The following is an 18,907-nucleotide window of genomic DNA, read 5'->3' on the forward strand; positions in this document are numbered from 1 at the left end:
AGATCAAGCCGCATCCTCATTAAATGCAAGAGTAGTCTCTAGTGTCGTCAACTAGAGCATTGGATCTGCCTCATTTTTGGGCCCATATCTTAAAATTATCTGATAAAAGAGATAGACGGCGTGGATGAACAGATGCATCACTGTGGGACCCCACGCATATCTGGTCGGACGGCTTGCTGTCCAAACGGGTCGGACGCAATCCGCTTCCGTTCAAATGGTTGGGGGAGCGGATTGCCTGTGAGCCTTCTGTGCCCGGAGCTATGTGGGGCCCATAGAGATGTTCGCAATAGACCCACTCCGTCCATCTGAGTGGTAATGATTCTTTGAACGGTTTGGATGGCATATATCCACTCCGTACATCATGATCAACTCCAGGAACGTTTCAACGGTCCCATTGTTTTGTTAGTGTGGCCCACATGAATTTTCGATCTACCTGATTTTTATAATCCTGACCTACCGTTATCTTTAAAAACAGATGGACCGAGTGGATTTCTCACAGCCACAGGAAATCCGCTCCCAGTGGTTGAAACATCTCGGCAGTGGGCCCCCTTAAAAGGCAACACAAGCTGCATCGGGCGCGGATTAGATACTGACAAGGTCAGTAGCCAGATTGCTACTGAACTGACGGCACCAGGCTCTGTGGAACCCACCATGATGCACGTGTTGCATCTATACCGTCCAACCATTTGTAGATATAGTTTTATGGCATGATAAAAAGAATGAGATAAATAGAAAGTTCAATGGACCCACCACAGAAAGAAAATCGTGTGATCAGTTACACCCACCGTTGAAACATTTATAGGGCCCACCCTGATTTATTTTTTAGATAAGTTAACATAGAGATAGATAAAATGAAAGCAAAAATATAAGCTTGAACGGAAACTTCCGTGGCCCTAAGAAGTTTTGAACGGTGGATGTCACTGTCCCCACTGTTTTCTATGGTGGGGTCCACTTGAACTTTAGATCTACCTCATTATGTTTTTTCATGCCATAAAACGATCTCTCCAAATGGATGGACGGTATGGATACAACACGTGCATCAGGGTGGCGTCCACAGAGCTTGATGACGTCACTTCAGTAGCGATTTGGCTACTGACCTTGTCAGTATCGAATCCGCCCCCCGAGTCGTGTGCCTCGCGCAACACAGTATCATTCCCCGCGAGCCACTGATCTCCATTCCTCCGTTTCAGAGAATCGAAAATGGCGACTCTGCTTCGCGGCCTCTCCCGCAAAACCCTAACCCTAGCCCTAAAACCATCAACCCAATCTCCATCTCTGCTTCTTTCCCGCCATCTCTCGGCCACTCCCAACATCACCCCATCCTCCGATCGTATCAAATGGGACTACAGAGGCCAACGGAAGATCATCCCCTTGGGCCAGTGGCTCCCAAAGATCGCTGTCGATGCCTACGTGGCCCCCAACGTAGTCCTTGCCGGCCAGGTCACTGTCTACGATGGATCCTCCGTCTGGAACGGGTCCGTCCTCCGCGGCGATCTCAATAAGATCACCGTCGGATTCTGCTCCAACATCCAGGAACGCTGCGTTCTTCATGCTGCCTGGTCGTCACCCACAGGTTCGGATCCTCTTCTTCTGAATCATGCAATTTTCAATTTTCTTCAATTTACGGTTTAATTTCTGGTAGATTATGTGAAATTTAGGGTTAGGGTTTCATTTGTGAATACCTGGACTGTCTACGTCATGTGGTCTTGAAAATTAAATATATGACTTTGCTTGTTGAATTTGGACTGCTGACTGTCTTATAATCTTCCACTTGATGGTTCCCAGTTACACAATTTGGATTGTCCAATTGGTCAGATTTTCAGCCTCTACTCTGTTCCAATTGTCTGTTACAGAAATGAGTCCACAAGTTCAGATGAGTTTAGTGTCGAGTTAGATGTATTTAGGTCGAGGACCCTCTAATCCTCCATTTCAGTTCTGTACCCTTACCACATTATATAGCTAAAATAACGGGTTCAGCATAATCTCCCTTTTCAACTCAGGGTAGTTTGATTTTCTTCCTTTTCCATCACCAGCCCTGAATCACATATGTTTCGTAATGGGCCAATCAAGATTCAATTGCTGAACATCAGTATCATGAAACTGTCACTCTCATCACAAAACCGCTAAAATGGCATACATTTGGCAGGTGGGTATATCCAATCCAATCAATGTTCAACTGAAAACAAGCCAACCACATACATGCAACAAATGGTAATGGAAAAGCTAAAGATCACAGATAACTATTGGAAACGTATATCAAAGTCCAACCACCAAAACAAATATAACAATATCCAAAATCATGTAAATTTGGCAATCGATTCTCACAAAATTCAACCTCTGGTTCAATCCAAAATCACAAGGAAAAAATATAACAAGGTATGCTTTTATAAATAAAACTTTACTCTTTTCCCTTTTGAATAGGAAATAGTAGACAAGTAAAAGAAATTTCTTATTCAGTTCCTAACCTACAGTCGAATACCAAGTCTCCTGTCGCGCCAATATCTTCTCCTACTTCACATTGAAGATGAAGAGGTAGATAGACAGATGTTGAACAAGCTGTAGTGCGTCTCATGTAAAGAGTTACTAACCTTTTGAGGATTGAGGTAGATAGAAGATGAAGAGCTTTTGAGTAACTCTCCACCCGTGCAAAGAATTTCAACATTTCTATAAGTAGTTAAATAAAAAGTTTACGCTCATCCAATTGACCCCTTAAGCGTACATTTGGGTCTTGTTCCTATGCTTATCCAGTGCACAGGCAGCATCAATGTTGGATGTGCCATGCTAAAAATAACTCTTGATTGGATGTTCCTAACTGTTCTACTTATGGGACACAATGAATGGATATAAAAAAATAATCCTGCTAAGGCTACTTATGCAAGTAGGATTCATAGTCCTCTCTCCAAACTTTCCAGTGTCGCACACGTTTAATATCTGAGCCGTGCATCTTGTGGGCTTCATTGTGTAGGTGCGTTGGCTTGAAAATCAGGTTAGTTTTGTCTTCATGAATGTAAACTGTTGGCCTTTTCCTCAACAGCCATTTCTTTCATATGATTGTCTGAACAGTTGAACCATGGTTGAGATAAGAACAGGACTTGTGTTTTCTGTTAGAGAGGGTGGGAAAACACTACACACATACGGGTTCTTTTTCCCATGCCTCCCCAATACCAATCTTATCAACTACTTCCTAATAGCTCATTGCCATCCCAAACATGGTTATGAAAATTGGCATTGTGTCGGATGTTATGGCCATACTTTATCTGTGTAGAGGCTGTTAATTGTTATGGCTGTATGGTATCAGTGTAGAGGCTGTTATGGCCGTATTATATCCATGGAGGTCTGATATGATACTAGTTATGGGGCAGAACTGGCCCACTCACTTTTTCGAGAGATTGTACCACCCCCCACCCCCCCCAAAAAAAAAAAAAAAAAAAATCTGCACCGATATGGGTCCAATACAGCCATAAAGGCCCAAATTTTGAATTTTTTTTTTTCAGAGTTTCTCTCACTTTTCCACTTTCACAAGAATAGGTTTTTGTACAAGGAAAAGTTATCCACGATGGCTTTAGATTCTTTTGGTGGTCGTTTGGATTTAGGAAACCATAAAAGGGTGGAAAGAAAGCATTTCATGGAAGGTGAATTTCTAGAAAGAGTTCCCTTTAGCATGTTTTTTTTTTTTTAATTTTTTTTTTAAAGTGTACGGCGATTTTATTGAAAAGCCACTAAGACAAAAGTCAAAGCAGAAAAGAATACAACCCCAATTTACACCTTAAACAAAGACAAAAACTTTACAATCATTGACGTTCTTTACCCCAGACACCCAATCTTGAACATCTCTTCTAAATTTCCTGAAAACCTCCTCCCATGTGCCTTTGCTATTACGGAAGCACCTCTTCCTTTCCATATGTTCCACAACATTGCTAGCAAGACCATACACCCTATGATTAACTCATCCTTCCCTAGAGCTGTATCATGCCAGGCCCAAAAATGTTTGGATTGAGGAGGATAGAGAATGGTGGTTGAAACCTTCTAAAACTTAATGAGGAAAGGCTTGACCTGGAAAGTGTAAACCACCTTTTTGAAGGAAACACTTGTTTCCTTGGTTTTTTTTTTTTTTTTTTGGTGTGTGGAAAGGGGCATTTATTGAAAGGGATTCCACAAGTAGCCTTGATTCTTGTGTTTGGGTGCTGGAATCTTGGGAAAAGGGTCTCTCGCTGGAAACCTTTCCTCTAAAATGGGTATAAAATGTTTCTTTAAGCACTTTTCCAAGTCGAGCCTCTCCTGGCTTCTTTTCCTTTCTTTCTTTCTTTATTTATTTTTATTTTTATTTTTGCAATTTTAAAATGTTTCAATCACCTGTTCTCATTCTTGGTATTCAACCCAAACATAAAATCAGGATTCTACTGTGGGGTCATAATCCCGTCCACCAGGCATGAAAGTCCTTTCCAACCTTTTATGATTTTCTCTGCATCTAGATGATCCTTTATGGTCATTATGGAGGAAAGGTTTCCACTGGTTCCATGTATCCAAATGCAAGAAATGAGGCTACTTGGTGAATCCCTTTAAGTGCCTTTTCCCTTGTAGCCAAACGACTCCTTGGTATTTCTTCAAGTATTCATCATCCTTTGTAGATTAGTTAGAGATAAGAGTCATCACATTATCCAATATGAAATTTTCTCTTATTCGCAAGCCTGAAATTGCTTGTTGGACTGAAATTGCTTGTTGTTGGACTGAAATGTTGTTGAGACGATCCCAATCACCAACATTCCTTTGTTTTTCAACTCCAGTCTTGGGTGTTCTTACGCAATCGAGTTTGTCTGCACAAAGCATGAGTTGAACCATTATCTCCTTTAGCATTTGGGTTGTTTATGTTTATTGCAGATTAGGTTGTTGGGTGGCCAATTTTACTAAGTTATTTTGAATCACAGCTTTTGGAGGTTTGTTGGGTAGGATCTCTGCCAATAGCAGACAAGATTCTCTTGGAGTTGATTATTTGTCCTAAGCTTTGACACCAAATTAGTCAGGTGAAAAGTAGAGGGCTGATTCTTAATTTCACGAGCCTTGTACCTTAGGTGCTGCTCCAGCATCCTCACTCTTTATACTTGCCAACTTTTTTAACAGATGATTCTCTGCTCCTGCACCTGGATATGTTGTTTCTTTAATTCATGCTTCTTGCAAGTTTGTGCTGGCTATTTTGTTTATTTATTTTATTTGGATGTCAGGAGCAGGATTCATGTAGCCAACCCCAATTAATTGGGATGAGGCTTAGACTATGATGATTTTATTTGAATGACAACTATTGGCTGGTTGTCAAATTAGTCCTCTAATTTGTGCTTAAACCTGACATACTGCCAAAAATCACCAAAAGATGATCAAGGGAGAAGGAAAAGCAAAACAAGAGGTTGGAATTACAGTTAGAAATTGATAGACCACACCCACAAAAGAGAGAACTCTTCTATAAAAAAAAGTCCTGCATAGGTCTAGATCTCTAGACCCGTGTCCGCGTTTGCCTTATTCAACCGATTTGGAAGTCGGGTCAAGAACACGATACCTGGTTAATTTAAATATTTACTTTATATTTGTCAAACAACCCCTTTCTCTAAAAGCTCGAGCCGTGAGAGGATGGCATATCAATGTATATCAAGGGACTTTAACACTCCCCCGCACGTGCTAGGTGGAACTCCGCACGGGAACAATGCTGAGCAAGGGTAGAGGGACACTCACACCATAAACAGTCCGGGAAATGTCGGACTTGATTTTTTGTGCCCTCCGTGGGAGAATATATTGCGGAGGCATATTTTGTTGCTCTTGGGATTCAAACACTTGACCTTCCGCTCTGATACTATGTCAAATCGTCACTTGCTCTAAAAGCTCAAGTCATTAGAGGATGGTGTATTAATGTATATCAAAGGACTTTAACACTCCCCCGCACATGCGTGGTGAAACTCTGTAAGGAACATACTGGGCAAGGGTGGAGGGACACTCACAATTCACACCATAAACGGCCTGTGGGAGAATATATTAGGGAGGCATATTTGCTGCTCCTGAGATTCGAACACGACTTTCATCTCAGATACCATGCAAAATAACCACTTTCTCATGTGGTGTGACCCACCATTGCATGACCCATGTGGCTACCTTGGCATTAAGGGAAGCTCTTAGAATTGCAAAATCCAACTTTATGCGTCACCCCTGAAGATTAGTTTTAGATAATATGACGGTCCTTAATGGGGTCAGGGGACTGTGGATCGTGCTGGGAATCATTGTAGATGTAATATTGGACATTGACTCCTTATCTAGTGGGTTAAACATTTTGTTTGCCCCTCTAGAGTTGGAAGCCAATGATCCTATTTGCTCTTTATCAGTAGCTGGGGTTTTCTGCCCCTTTGTGTTGTTCGTAAACGCTGTCACTTTCTTTTAGTTTTAGGGGATGTTTTGATTCATGGAAAGCATAGGAAAGGAAATAATGTTTCTTAGCAAACCTTATTTCCAGGAAATTGTGGGAAAGGAAACATTGTTTTTCTTATTTGTTTTTCAACAAGATTTTCCTAGAAATTTAGAATCTATTTTCAAAAAAAAAAAAAAGAGAGAAATTTCTAGGCATTGGCATGCGCTAGATCACATGTGGCAAATGGCACATATGGGATGCTTGAAGATGGACAGTGCACATGTGGCACGTGTGGGATGCTTGAAGATGGATAGTGCACATGTGGCATATGCAGCATATGTGGGCACTTGAACCTAAACTGTGAAACATGTGGAACATATGAGGTTCTTGAAGTTGTAATGTGGCACATTTGTCACAAGGCACGCATTCACATATTTGACACATGTGGGCACTTGGAGCTAGATGGCAGAACTTGTGCACATTGGCACCATTGGTACATGTGGCATTTTAAGAGCAATTGACGATGGACGATGGTGCATGTGTGGTGCAAGAGAAGATGAATGGTGGTACATGTGGCACATTATCACATGTGGGGCACAAGAGAAAATGGATGGTGCCACATGTGGCATATTAGTACATGTAGAATGCTTTGCACAACTGTGGTGCAAGAGAAGATGGATGGTGGCATGTGGCATAGTGGCACCTGTGGGGTATAATGAAAGACAATGGATCATCCAGCACCTTGGCACATGTGGTGCTTGTGAAGCAATTGAAGATGGATGGTGGCACATTTGGGTTTAACCGTTGAGAAACCCATTTTCCTTCCATCATGGGAAGATGCCCTTCTTAAGGGGTGGAAGTGGGAAATAATTTGTTCATTTTCCAAAAAAGATAGAAAGTAGGAAATGATGGTTTCCACAAATTTCACAAAGAAAGGCTTGACAAACAGAATGTTAGTTTCATGGGGAACAATGTTTCCTTTTCTTTCCCTTTCCATGAATCCAAACAAGGCCCTAATGCAATTTTTTGTTACGTAAAAAAAGGTTTGCCCCTTCATCTTGGTGGGACGCATTTGATAGAAGGATTGGATGCCATGTACACAACAGAGTGGGCTGCACAGGTCATTCAGATGTTTTAATTGGTTAGGCGTCCCCCCTAACTGCTCCGTGTGGTGTGGCCCACCCGAGTTTCCATTCAGGTTGATTTTTTGCCCTATAGTCTAACATCAAAGGGTACATCTTGTGGACAGGGTGGATCTGATGCAAACATAACGTAGGCCCCATAACAGCTTGGTACCACCACTAATAGCAGTTGTACCAGTATTGTGTGAATGCGCCCCTATATTTATGTTGGAAAGGTGATATCTAATCTAATAACACTTAATTTGAATTAGTGTTTTAAATAGCGGTAGCATTTTGCATAGCGTTCAACCCTCTGTAGCATGTAGTGTAAATAGCATAGCATGTAGCATGAGCTACATGATTCTTCTATTTTTTAATATAAAAATAGGAAAAACATGATAAATAATAAGAAAAAAAAAAAAAGCAAAAAATATAAAAATGCCTAAAAGATGATTTCGTTTTCAAGTATAAGCATGTTCCAAATAGTTATTAATTATTACTTTGCTAAAGCCAATCTAGATATATAAAGTTATAGACCAAATCAAATAATCATCATGTTAACAACATTCTAGCGAACCACTTTAATTAACAGTCCAATTGCAACTACAAGTCAATTCACAGGTATGAAAAAGAAATAAAAATCCCACAGATTAAGAATATTAAGTAAAATATAAATGTCATCAATACAAAGGGGGATTTTCAAATACCCTCTTTTGAAACGCTTTCTCTTTTAAGTTTAGTTTTAAAGGTTTTTTAATGTGTGAGTTTCACACCAACTTTAACAAAGGATCACCACCATTTTAAGTTAAGTAAACAAAGAAAAGGTTTAATTTTAACTTCACATTTTAAGTTTTTCATGATATGAGTTTTACACCATTTTTAACAAACAAAAGCTTTAAAAAACAAAAAACCAAACAAAAAAAGAAAGAAAAACCATTGTAGCATACGCTACAAACGCCACATGCTATGTAGCTGTAGCGTACGCTACAGGGGATTTACACTATTTAGCTATGCTACATAATGCTACACTACACAATGTACACTACAAGCGCTATTTGAAACACTGATTTAAATCAAGGCAAAATTAGATGGAAATAACAATAGCAAAATCTCAAGGGATGGTGTGATCAATCAATTAGAGATTAAGATCGGTGGAGCCATGCAGGGAGCTGCAGGGAGAATCCCGAGATGCAGTCTGCTTATTCAGCCTCGTGAAGTCTTGCTTGGTCGCTCTGCCTCTTGCTCTCTTGATCTTTGCCAACATGTCCCCAAACCTGTCAAAGTCATTCACTCCAGACCAGAGCTACTTTTCCACTTGTTGTTCACATCTTCAGCTTCCATACTAGTAATAAGAGACTTCCTTTTCATCCCTACATATCATTGGAATGACATGCTTGAAGATTGGGAGGGTTTGGGTTTCTTCTTGCTTGTGTTGAGAGAAAGGGAGGGAGGTTTGGGCTTCTTCTTTCGATTTATCTTAATTAGGCATTGTCTTTGATAGAGAGTTTTTTACCATCCGATTGTTAGTTGCAAGATCCTTCTAACAAGGTGCCGCTCCCACTTGTAATTGTCCTTTGGTCTCTTGCTTCTGTTATGCTTCCTAGTTGTTTTACACTTATTTGAAATAAATGCTTCCCAGCTGCTGCACCTGAATTTGTTGCCGTGCTGCTTCACATGTTGTGCAACTATATCACTGCAATCTAGGGTTAGGATCTGAGAAGAAATGAATGGACTTATTACATTTTTCAGTTCAATGACCAAAAGCCCATCAATAACCAAAGTACACTTTACAGTTTCAATCAAGGTTAAAACTCGGTTTCAGCGTACTGTATTTATCAACTCTGACAAGGGTGGCCCATGGTTGGGTAATCAAAACCATCAAAGTTATGAGTCCTGTCGTGGATGGAGCATATCTCTAAAATAACACTTGTCAAGCAATCCTAACCATCTTATTAATGGCTATCAAATGGGTGGTTAAAATAAAATGATGAGTGGTCCAAAGTTTAAGGAAAAATTCATATGGTGATATTATCTTCTCAGTGCTTTTTTTTTTTTTAGTATTTATTATTTTTTTATTTTTATACTCCACAGATAGTTGGGCGAGCGATTGGGATGGTATGGAAGCTCTGTTGTATAATATGCCATGTGTATGATTCAGTTGTCACCAGCATTTTTAATATGGTGCTAAAGTAACATAAAGTGTCCATCTTGAATTCCACAGAATGATTAATATGGGGATGTATTTGATACTTCTGGCTGTGTATGAGGCTCGATGCTAAGACACCTAAAAATTGTACACATGCCATACGTTGACTCAATTAAACTCTGAGTAAATGGGGGAACCCACTGTTGCTAAGTCATGGTCCCAAAATCAGATTGTGGTTGAACAACCCTAATCTCTGATTTGTGGACACTTGTTTATTGAAACAGGGCCTTTGGATATTTTCATTTTTAACTGTCCAATAAATATCCACCAATTCGATAGTTAGATGACCAAATACGGGCAATTTTTGCATGATACATCTAAACTGGGAGTTAAAAGTTTGGATGGTTTAATTTGAATTACTTGTATGCCATATATGCAATTTCCAAGTGGTTTCTAAGTGCATGTGTATCATCCATCACACTCTGCCAAAGCATCAGAGGTTTTCCCTTCAATTATATATTGGAAACTGGACGGTATGCCGACCTGCAATAATGCTTGAGCTTTTTGCGGGCCCAACAAGTTGTGTGTGGCATCCAAACCATGAATCAGGTGTCCAAACCATGAAGACGAGTCAAGACACCAAAAATCAGGCTGATCCAAAACTCGCATGGGCAGCAATGTTCAAAGAGATGTAAAACATGTCTAAAACATCCAAATTCAAGTGGTGCGGACCTCCTAAGTTTCGGATCAATGGGATCCTCAGGGCGTCCTGTTATCCTTGTACGGTGCACCTAACAAATGGTTTGGAGGGGTAGATTGACACTATGGTAGGCCCCAAATGTAATCTGATTTCTCTGGTGGTTGTCGTCCATCATTATTCCATCTATTGTGGCCAACCTGAGTTTTGTTTTGACCTGGTTTTTGGTTAATAGCCTAACATGGAGGAGTGCACATGATGGATTTTGGATATACATCATGAGTGGGCCGTACACTCCCATTGTATTAGAAGTCTGGGTGAGCCATACATGGGCAACTCAAAATCGTCTCAACTTATCCAAGTCAACCCAATACGTAATAATGTGTACAAGTGGGCTGTACCAGATTGCTGGGGTGACACTAGTTTGAATAGGGCAATAAATACCAGTTTCAGCCAATACTTTAAACCTAGGAACCTGGCTCAACATGAGCCCAACTCACACAGAGCACCACACTTCCAGCCATACATGTTTTAGGAGTTGATAGATATATTGTACAACTGTAGAACCCATAATGGTGGTATGGTTGATGAATGCAGAGATTCAGTAGGAGGATTTGGACTTTCAAGTCGTTTTCTTTTCTTGTCTTTATTTGGCAACATATATTGGCAGATAGGGATCTATTCTAGGCTTTATTCTAGCAGTTTGTTGAAGTTCATGTTGAAACTTGAAATGTATATACAAGGCCTACAAGGCCATGCATGTGGATTCATGCTGTGGTATTTGATTACTAAAATTTTCTTTACCATAATGAGAAATTCTCTCGTGTGATTTGCTAGGTTGACTATAAGCTATTGGGATCATCCCAGCACCCCTTCACCCTATTGGAGGGTTTCTCCTTTTTCTGGTTTTCTAGTTGAATAACATAGAAGCCAGTTAATGATGTGCTTGTTGGTCACGACCAGCATAGAGTGTTGATAGCTCTGCCTGTTAATGATGTGCCTGCTGGTCACGACCAGCATAGAGGGTTGATAGCTCTGCCTCCTGTTAATGATGTGCTAGCTGGTCCCAACTAGGGTAAAGGTGGGTTGATGTCAGGTAGACAGCTGGTCATTGAACTTTTGCCAAACAACTGTAAGAATTCCTGTTTCAAGTCTTAATGATTGGCAAAACCGAATTTGTATAGCTAAGCCTTAGCAGCTGGGAGAAGGCTAGTGATGGTGATGGTAATGGTAATGATGAATTAACCATATCAATTGGGCAATAAATTCAACTTGTGATATTGCTAGGAAGCAATTTACTGAGATTATATCTATGAGCAGTAACCAATTGGTGGTCCTGTGTCCTGAAATTTTGGATTTTGAGGATCCTCTGCCCAATCCTTGCCATACTTGGTGCGGCAGTGTCCATTCTTGTGCTCTGGCTGTATAGCCAAGGTTTCCAAAGACTATCATCTTCTCCATCCAATATTGACTCTTCAACCCTGTCCAACCTATATATCTGTTTGGGAAGGGGGGCCCTTCAACAGTAGGAAGATCCTTAGATAACCCTTCAACCGCAGGGCAGGGATCCTTTGGCAAATGCTACTGTCCGCTATGTTTTGGTTCATTTGGCAAATAATCATATTTTCAATGATGAGGTCTTCCATGGGGTTAGTGATTGGAAGATAGGGTTGAACCTCGCATGGAGGGTACCTCAAGGCGTAATGTCACATGTTTAAACTTGCACGAACCATAAATCTTGCTTCAATCAAAGATCAATATTTACTAGCAATTACTGTTGGTTCAACAAAAAAGATGATGCGCAGTCATGTTCTGTAATTCCATGGATGTATGCCACAACCCTTAACGCACCTACATGTGACATTGTAGCACAGGGGTGTGAGATTTTTTTCTTTCTTTTTTTCTGTGATGAATAATAAAATATATTACTAGAGAGACAAGGGAAAGAAATACGCAAACAGGTGGACACAATGCCCCTAAACGGAGGAGACTTTGAAAGCCTTGCAAAGAAGAGGGCCATGAGTTCCCTAGACTGCAATGATCCATGGATAACCTCTTTATGAAGGGTGTCTGCACAGTCATTAGCCTCCCTGCTCACAGGTGGGAGATGTAAGCTGTTCAGTGGGTGGGTTGCACCATATAGATGCCTTTGCAAAAGACTAGGTCTATGCAGTCATTAGGTGGGCCACATTGTTAGAAACAAATTGATGGGTAAGAAGAACTTAGACTTCTTCTTTGACTGTCCACTTGCCTCATTAAAATGTGGTCCACACAGCATGTGGACTTGCATGGTTTTTCGGGCATGGCATCAGCATGATGGACCTACCGAAGGGATGGCTTGGATCTCACGTCCCAAGGTTGGGACATGTGGCAACATCTAGAGATGCCTTAAAAACCATTGTGAGCTTATCAATTCTCTACTTGTCAGATAGTCATGTTTGCTGCAAATCTCACTTGTATTAGTCCAGCTTGGTTCTCGGTGTTGGTTAATGGTGCTCCTAAAGAGTTTTTCAAATCCTCGCATGATCTAAGGCAAGGGGACCCATTGTCTTCTTTTCTCTTTGTGCTGGTAGCGGATGCCCTGAGTAGAATGCTTTTAAGAAGTTTAGAAGTTGGCCTCGTGAGCCGGTTTAAGGTGGATAGGGGGGACTTTCAAGTTTCCCACCTTCAGTCCACTGATGATGCTATCTTGTTTTCTGGTGCGGATATTGAGGTGGATAATTTGAGAACGGTGATCTGTTGCTTTGAACCTATCTCTGCTCTTAAGGTGAATATATCCAAATGTGTGTTGCTTGGTATTGATACCTCAAACTGCAAAGGTGTTTGGGCGCCGCGTTGGGTCTTCCCTTAATCATTCTTGGGCCTCCCCCTTTGTATTGGTGAGCTTCCAAAACACTTGTGCGACAAGGTCATAGAGAAAGTGGATAGGAAGTTATCTGATTAGAAGAGGCAGCATTTATTTGTCCCTGTTCAGATGCCCGAAGGAAATTTTAGGGAATTTGGAGCTGTTGAGGCGTGGTTTTTTGTGGCAAGGGGCCAAGGAAAAGAAAAAGTTTCGTCTCTTAAATTGGGGCAAAGTTTGCAAGACTTACATTGAAGGTGGAGTGGGCATTCGGAGTTTGAAGACGATGAATGGAGCTCTTTTGGGTAAATGGCATTGGCGGTTTGCATCGGAAGAAGGTGGCTTGTGGAAGGAAGTCGTCTCTAAGAAGTATGGTTCGGGTGTAGGGGTGTGGTGGACAAGGGCCTCTTCATATAGGGATTCGGCTTTGTGGAAAGGTATCTCCAAGCTTAGGCATCGTTTTGAGGAAGGAGTGGGTTTTTTGGGGGGGATGGGAGAAGGATAAGGTTTTGGTATGATGTCTGGATTGCTGATAGGACCATTCATGAGGATTATCCGAGGATTGCTAGTCTATCCTTGGTCTTGGATATCACAGTGGCTAGTTGCTTCACAATAATGGTGGGGGTGTAGTGTGGACCCCTCTTTGAGACTTTATCTAAGGAATCTCACAGAGGAAGAATTTCTTGCCTTGTCGTCGAGGCTAGCAGGCATTTCGTCCTCCTCCTTGACAGAGGATTCACTGTATTGACAATCGAGAAATCGAGGCTATTTTCCATTCACTCCTTCAATGGGCTTCTCCATAGGCCCATTCTCGAAGGTGGATGTGCGTAAATAGCCTTTTCTTTAGCCCTATGGAGCCCTCCTGAAGTTTGTTGTGTTAGCATGGTTGGTTGGCAGGAACAAGCATGCTCACAATGGACAATTTACGGAAGAGGAGTATGATTATTATAAATGCTTGTTCTCTTTGTTTGTGAAGCAAGGAGTCCATTAATCATCTATTCCTTCATTGCCCCTTCACAAGCGCTCAACAATACCAATACACCGGTAGTGTTAAAAATTCCCGGTATCAGCGAGATATCGCTGAGTATTGCCAATTTTTTCAACTATGTAAATTCCCGGCGTCGCTGGTATCGCCAATATTTTTTACTATGTAAATTCCAAGTGTCGCTTGCATCGCCAATATATCAACAATATTTGGATAATCTCACCAATGTATTTATATCACCAAAAATTTGTTTATTAAAAAAATTCCATTTTAATTTTTTATGGGTGTATGATTTTATGATGAAATGCATATTTGTATGTGTGCATATGCATGCATGCATGCATGGATGGGTCATGGATGTATGTATGTAACCATGTATGCATGGATGGACAGATGATCAGAAGGATGGATGGATGTGTGTGTGTGCGCTCGCACGCGTGCATGCATGCATGGATGGATCGTGCATGTGTTTGTATGTGTGTATGTGCATGCATTGATGGATGGATGGATCCACCATTTTCCCTATGTTTCCCTCAGTAAATGAGACATGTTTTTAGGCCCCATTAAAGGGAAACTTATTATTTGATTCCTAAATATGCAAATAAGCGTCTTTTTACTATTTTTTTAATTCTAAATATGCAAATGTGTATTTTAGCATCTCTTGAAGTATCATTGAAAAATTCCACCATCTTCCCATATTTCTCTAATATTTTCCCAAGTCAGCGTTATATGCTTTTAGGCCCCTATTAAAGAGAAACTTATTATGTATGCGCCTTTTTTGCAATTATTTGATTAATAAATATGCAAATATGTGTATTTTAGCATCTCCTGAAATTTCATTGAGAAATTCCACCATTTGTGTTTTTTTTAAGGGATCCACTATTTCCTCGTGTTTCTCCAATGTTTCCCTCAATTAGTGATACATTTCCAGGTATCAACGATAATATTGGCGATAACCGATACATATCTCCTATCCCCGAACAGCGATACATGTAATGATACCGATACTACAAGCATTCGTTTTGAGGTCCTTCGGCATTTCTTGGGGGGGAGGGGCAGCCACAGCATTAGTAGAACATCCAAGGAAGGGTAAAATGCAGTATCTCGAGTTTAGAAGTTGCCTGATTTCATTCTTGGAGATGGCCATCCCCTTTGTATTTCTTTGTACTTTTCAGCTGTTTGCAACTCGTTCTAATAAAATCGATTATGTTCATCAACACTTGCACACATCCATGAGAAGGGATATAGTTGATTTGCTTGGGGACTATTGGGAAATCTGTTATATCTGTGAGTCCACAGCGTAGCAAATTTATCGTTTTAAGAAACTTGAGTGCCCTCTGGATCATAACAGAAATAGGTTTCTCAGAAAGATTTTGTGTAGGAAAGATAATGTATAATCCGTCACAATGTGCTATTCGTTAGCCCTCACAATATTTATAATTTATCTAGGATATGTTGGAATTCATCGTACCTGTAGTTTGGTGAATTGCAAGGTCATTAGTATTCTTGTATTTATTGGAGTTTCCAGATTAAGCCTTTTGTCAAGGGACCATCTGATCCTCTGCCTGAGGAAATTGCATCTTTGGGCCTGTTAGTTCGTGTAGGTGGACCCATGGTTTTGTGGTCCAAAATGTTGTGTGATTGTCCCCACTGTGGATTGGTTTTGTCAAAATACTCCAAGATGACAAAACATTGTGTGATTGTCCTCACTGTGGATCTTTGGTGTTTTCGGTTTCCTCTTTAATTGGACCATTTTTTTTTTTTGTTTTTTTTTGTTTTTTTTCTATATCCCTCTGACTATTTATTCTTGAGACACTGAGGGAAGAGGTTTTTTTTTCTGGGCCATCACCAATCCATGGAGCCTACCAGATCAATGGTCTGGGAACCATGACTCCAACCCATACAGACTTGGACCAGAGTATGGATGATGTTTCCTCGGGCCAAGGTTCATGTGGTTCTGCTTCTTTGTGAGGGTTGGAATGCAGGCTGTTGGGTGGTTGGGAGGTACGTGTAGTGCACCAAATACCCATGCACACATGAGTGCAAAATTGTTTCCCTGTATTTGACATGCCAAAAAAAATCTCAATAGCGTTTTCTCATCATGCTTGTTTCTGTTTGTCAGGACTCCCAGCTGACACATCCATTGAGAGGTTTGTGACAGTCGGGGCCTATTGTCTACTGCGGTCATGCACGATTGAGCCAGAGTGCATTATTGGACAGCACTCTATCCTGATGGAAGGTTCATTGGTGGAGACACACTCGATCCTAGAAGCAGGGTCTGTTGTTCCCCCAGGCAGGAGGATCCCAACTGGAGAACTTTGGGCAGGCAATCCAGCAAGGTATGTCCGGACCTTGACCCATGAGGAGACCTTGGAGATTCCCAAGCTGGCAGTTGCGATCAATGACCTGAGCCGGAGCCATTTCTCGGAGTTCCTCCCGTACTCCACGGTTTATTTGGAGGTGGAGAAGTTGAAGAAGTCTCTATCAATTCCTATTTGAAGAATTCTTTTGTGTGTGTATTAATCAGATGGAGGTGTCTTTTGAGAAGAAATAAGCAGAGCCCAAATACTCTTCTTAGGAGACTTTGATTCTGGCCCCCCATTTGTTTTTGTTTTCCCTGGAGTGGACAGTGAAAGAACTGGTTGTAGATTTTACTTCTATGGTCAGTGAGTGGGCCAGGTGAGTTCTCTTCATCCCATGCATATTGGTTTTGATTTGGTGCGAGATTGAGCACATCACCTTCAGACATGCTTGATGTAATTGTGTTTTGATCAAGCCCAATATTTTGGCCTAAATGGCCATTATGCACGATTCTCTTACATGAATAAACATCCATGCTTCCGATTTGGAGCTGTTTTAATGGGACTTTCTCTATCCTGATCGATGCTGAAGAGTTTAGATCTTATGGGCTGGCCCCCCTCTTTGTGGTCCAGACCATTCGTCTGGTGGACCCAATCTTAGCCAAATGGTTGATGATTATGGGGCACTGATGGTTGTTTTTAAAAAAATAAAAATAAATAATAATAATTATTATTAATTATTATTATTTTTAATATATATATATATTATGAAGGTAAAATTTTATTAAGAAAAGAATACAACATGGCCCATTGATGGGTGATGAGTATGGGGCACTGATGGGGAGTGAGTACCCATGTTGACTATCATGAATTCTTTTCTTGTATTCAGTACGGGTACATGTGTTTTTGCCTGTAACACCCGTACCCTAACCTCTGTGGGGCCCATCGTGATGCCTGTCTTATATCTTGTCCATCCATCAGTTGTACCAGTTCATGTTAGGAGTCAAGGCAGAGCCACAATCAAGTGGGCCACACTAGAAGAAAACTGTCGTTTGAGACATTCAAGGGGGGGCCACAGAAGTTTTGGATCTGGCTGATATTTGTTCTCTTCAGCCGGTATGGATCACCTGTACAAATGGGCTGCATTGCATATAAACAAAATGGTGGGCCCCAGGAAGGTTTCAATGGCTGTCCTGCCGTTGAATTTGGGATCTGTCTAATGTTTGGGCCCATGTACTAAAATAAGCTGGCAAAATTGACGGGTGAAATGGATATGACAGACCTCGCAGTGGGCCCCACAGAACTAAGGGTTACAGGCAAGACATGTTCCATTTTCTTCCCAACTCATTCTTCCATGAATTTCCGTAAAACGGAATGACATCTTCCCAAACGATTCTTCCATAAAATGCTGAAACCAAAATGAGATTCGGCAAAATATCTTATAAATCAAATAATTCAAAAGGAAACCTTGAAATTAATTAGTTTCCATTCTGAAAATCCAAATGACCAATTAATACTCCACAGCGTAATCTTTATTTATTAATTATTATTATTATTATTAAATTAATAATAATGATTATTACTATTTTAAAGGTTTGGCAAATAAGTTGAGTAGCCATTATAATTTTTTTCAGAAATTTTCTGTAAGACCTCTACGATATGAATGAAAATATTTCATTTCTGGTAATTTCTTTCAGAAGAAAGTTAATGAAAACATTCATTGCATGTTCTGTAGGCCCCCACCTTGATGATTACCTGAGAGAAATATCCGGCTGTTCTGCTAATCAGGTGACCACAACACTATATGGACAACCAACGGTTTGATTTAACATACAGGTCTGGCCTACCTAATGAGCAGATCAGCCTCAAGGTTTGTCATGATACTAATGTCCTACACAAGTAGCATGTTTGCAAGAAAGATGGTACAGTTCTCGTACCATTGCCTGTATGTGATCAGTTCTCTTTGACAAATCGCCTTCAAGTCCACAAAATCAGATGGTCTAGATTGGCCTATTGAGGGGAATACTGCAGTATGTCCCATCCAGAATTGGATCCAACGATCTGGATCACTGAAAGATTGTCCACTGGTCCTTCTCTAGCATTACCAAAAACGGCCTTTTGTTTGGATAAATAAATACCAAGCACCTAGTACTGAGACTATCTTACATGTGGGCCAACCCTTTCATTTTCAGATCAAGACTTCAGTGGGCCTTGCATTAGCGACAACACCATCCCTTATCCTTTTGGTCAAGATAAGGATAAGTCCCTCAAATTATTCCTACTGCAATTTCGCCAGCCCTTCGCTGTGAAAAGATAGACAAAAGGCAACCTAGCATGTAAAGGTGGGCCCTGCTACAATGAAGATAATGTTCAAGTGCAATGAACCTAATACCTGCCAATCTAAAGCATTACAACACACACACAACCCAAG

The 18,907-nt window shown here is 40.8% G+C and overlaps 1 protein-coding gene across 1 annotated transcript; it reads left to right on the top strand.

Annotated features, from left to right (window-relative positions):
• Positions 1 to 1,137: 1,137 nt before the first annotated feature.
• On the top strand, positions 1,138 to 16,869 carry LOC131239474 (gamma carbonic anhydrase-like 2, mitochondrial). The gene is made up of 2 exons (XM_058237193.1): positions 1,138 to 1,573; positions 16,299 to 16,869. The coding sequence occupies exons 1-2, from the start codon at positions 1,201 to 1,203 to the stop codon at positions 16,673 to 16,675; spliced, it is 750 nt and encodes a 249-aa protein (XP_058093176.1). The 5' UTR covers positions 1,138 to 1,200; the 3' UTR covers positions 16,676 to 16,869.
• The last annotated feature ends 2,038 nt before the right edge of the window (positions 16,870 to 18,907 follow it).

This window comes from Magnolia sinica, chromosome 3 (genome assembly GCF_029962835.1).
Source record: "Magnolia sinica isolate HGM2019 chromosome 3, MsV1, whole genome shotgun sequence".
NCBI lineage: Eukaryota > Viridiplantae > Streptophyta > Magnoliopsida > Magnoliales > Magnoliaceae > Magnolia > Magnolia sinica.

What these genes read in the sequence shown, in the direction of transcription:
- LOC131239474 (XM_058237193.1), top strand. Translation starts at nt 1,201, where the DNA reads ATGGCGACTCTGCTTCGCGGCCTCTCCCGCAAAACCCTAACCCTAGCC. An exon ending in TGCCTGGTCGTCACCCACAG is followed by an intron (nt 1,574 to 16,298) that starts GTTCGGATCCTC and finishes TCTGTTTGTCAG; the next exon opens with GACTCCCAGCTGACACATCC.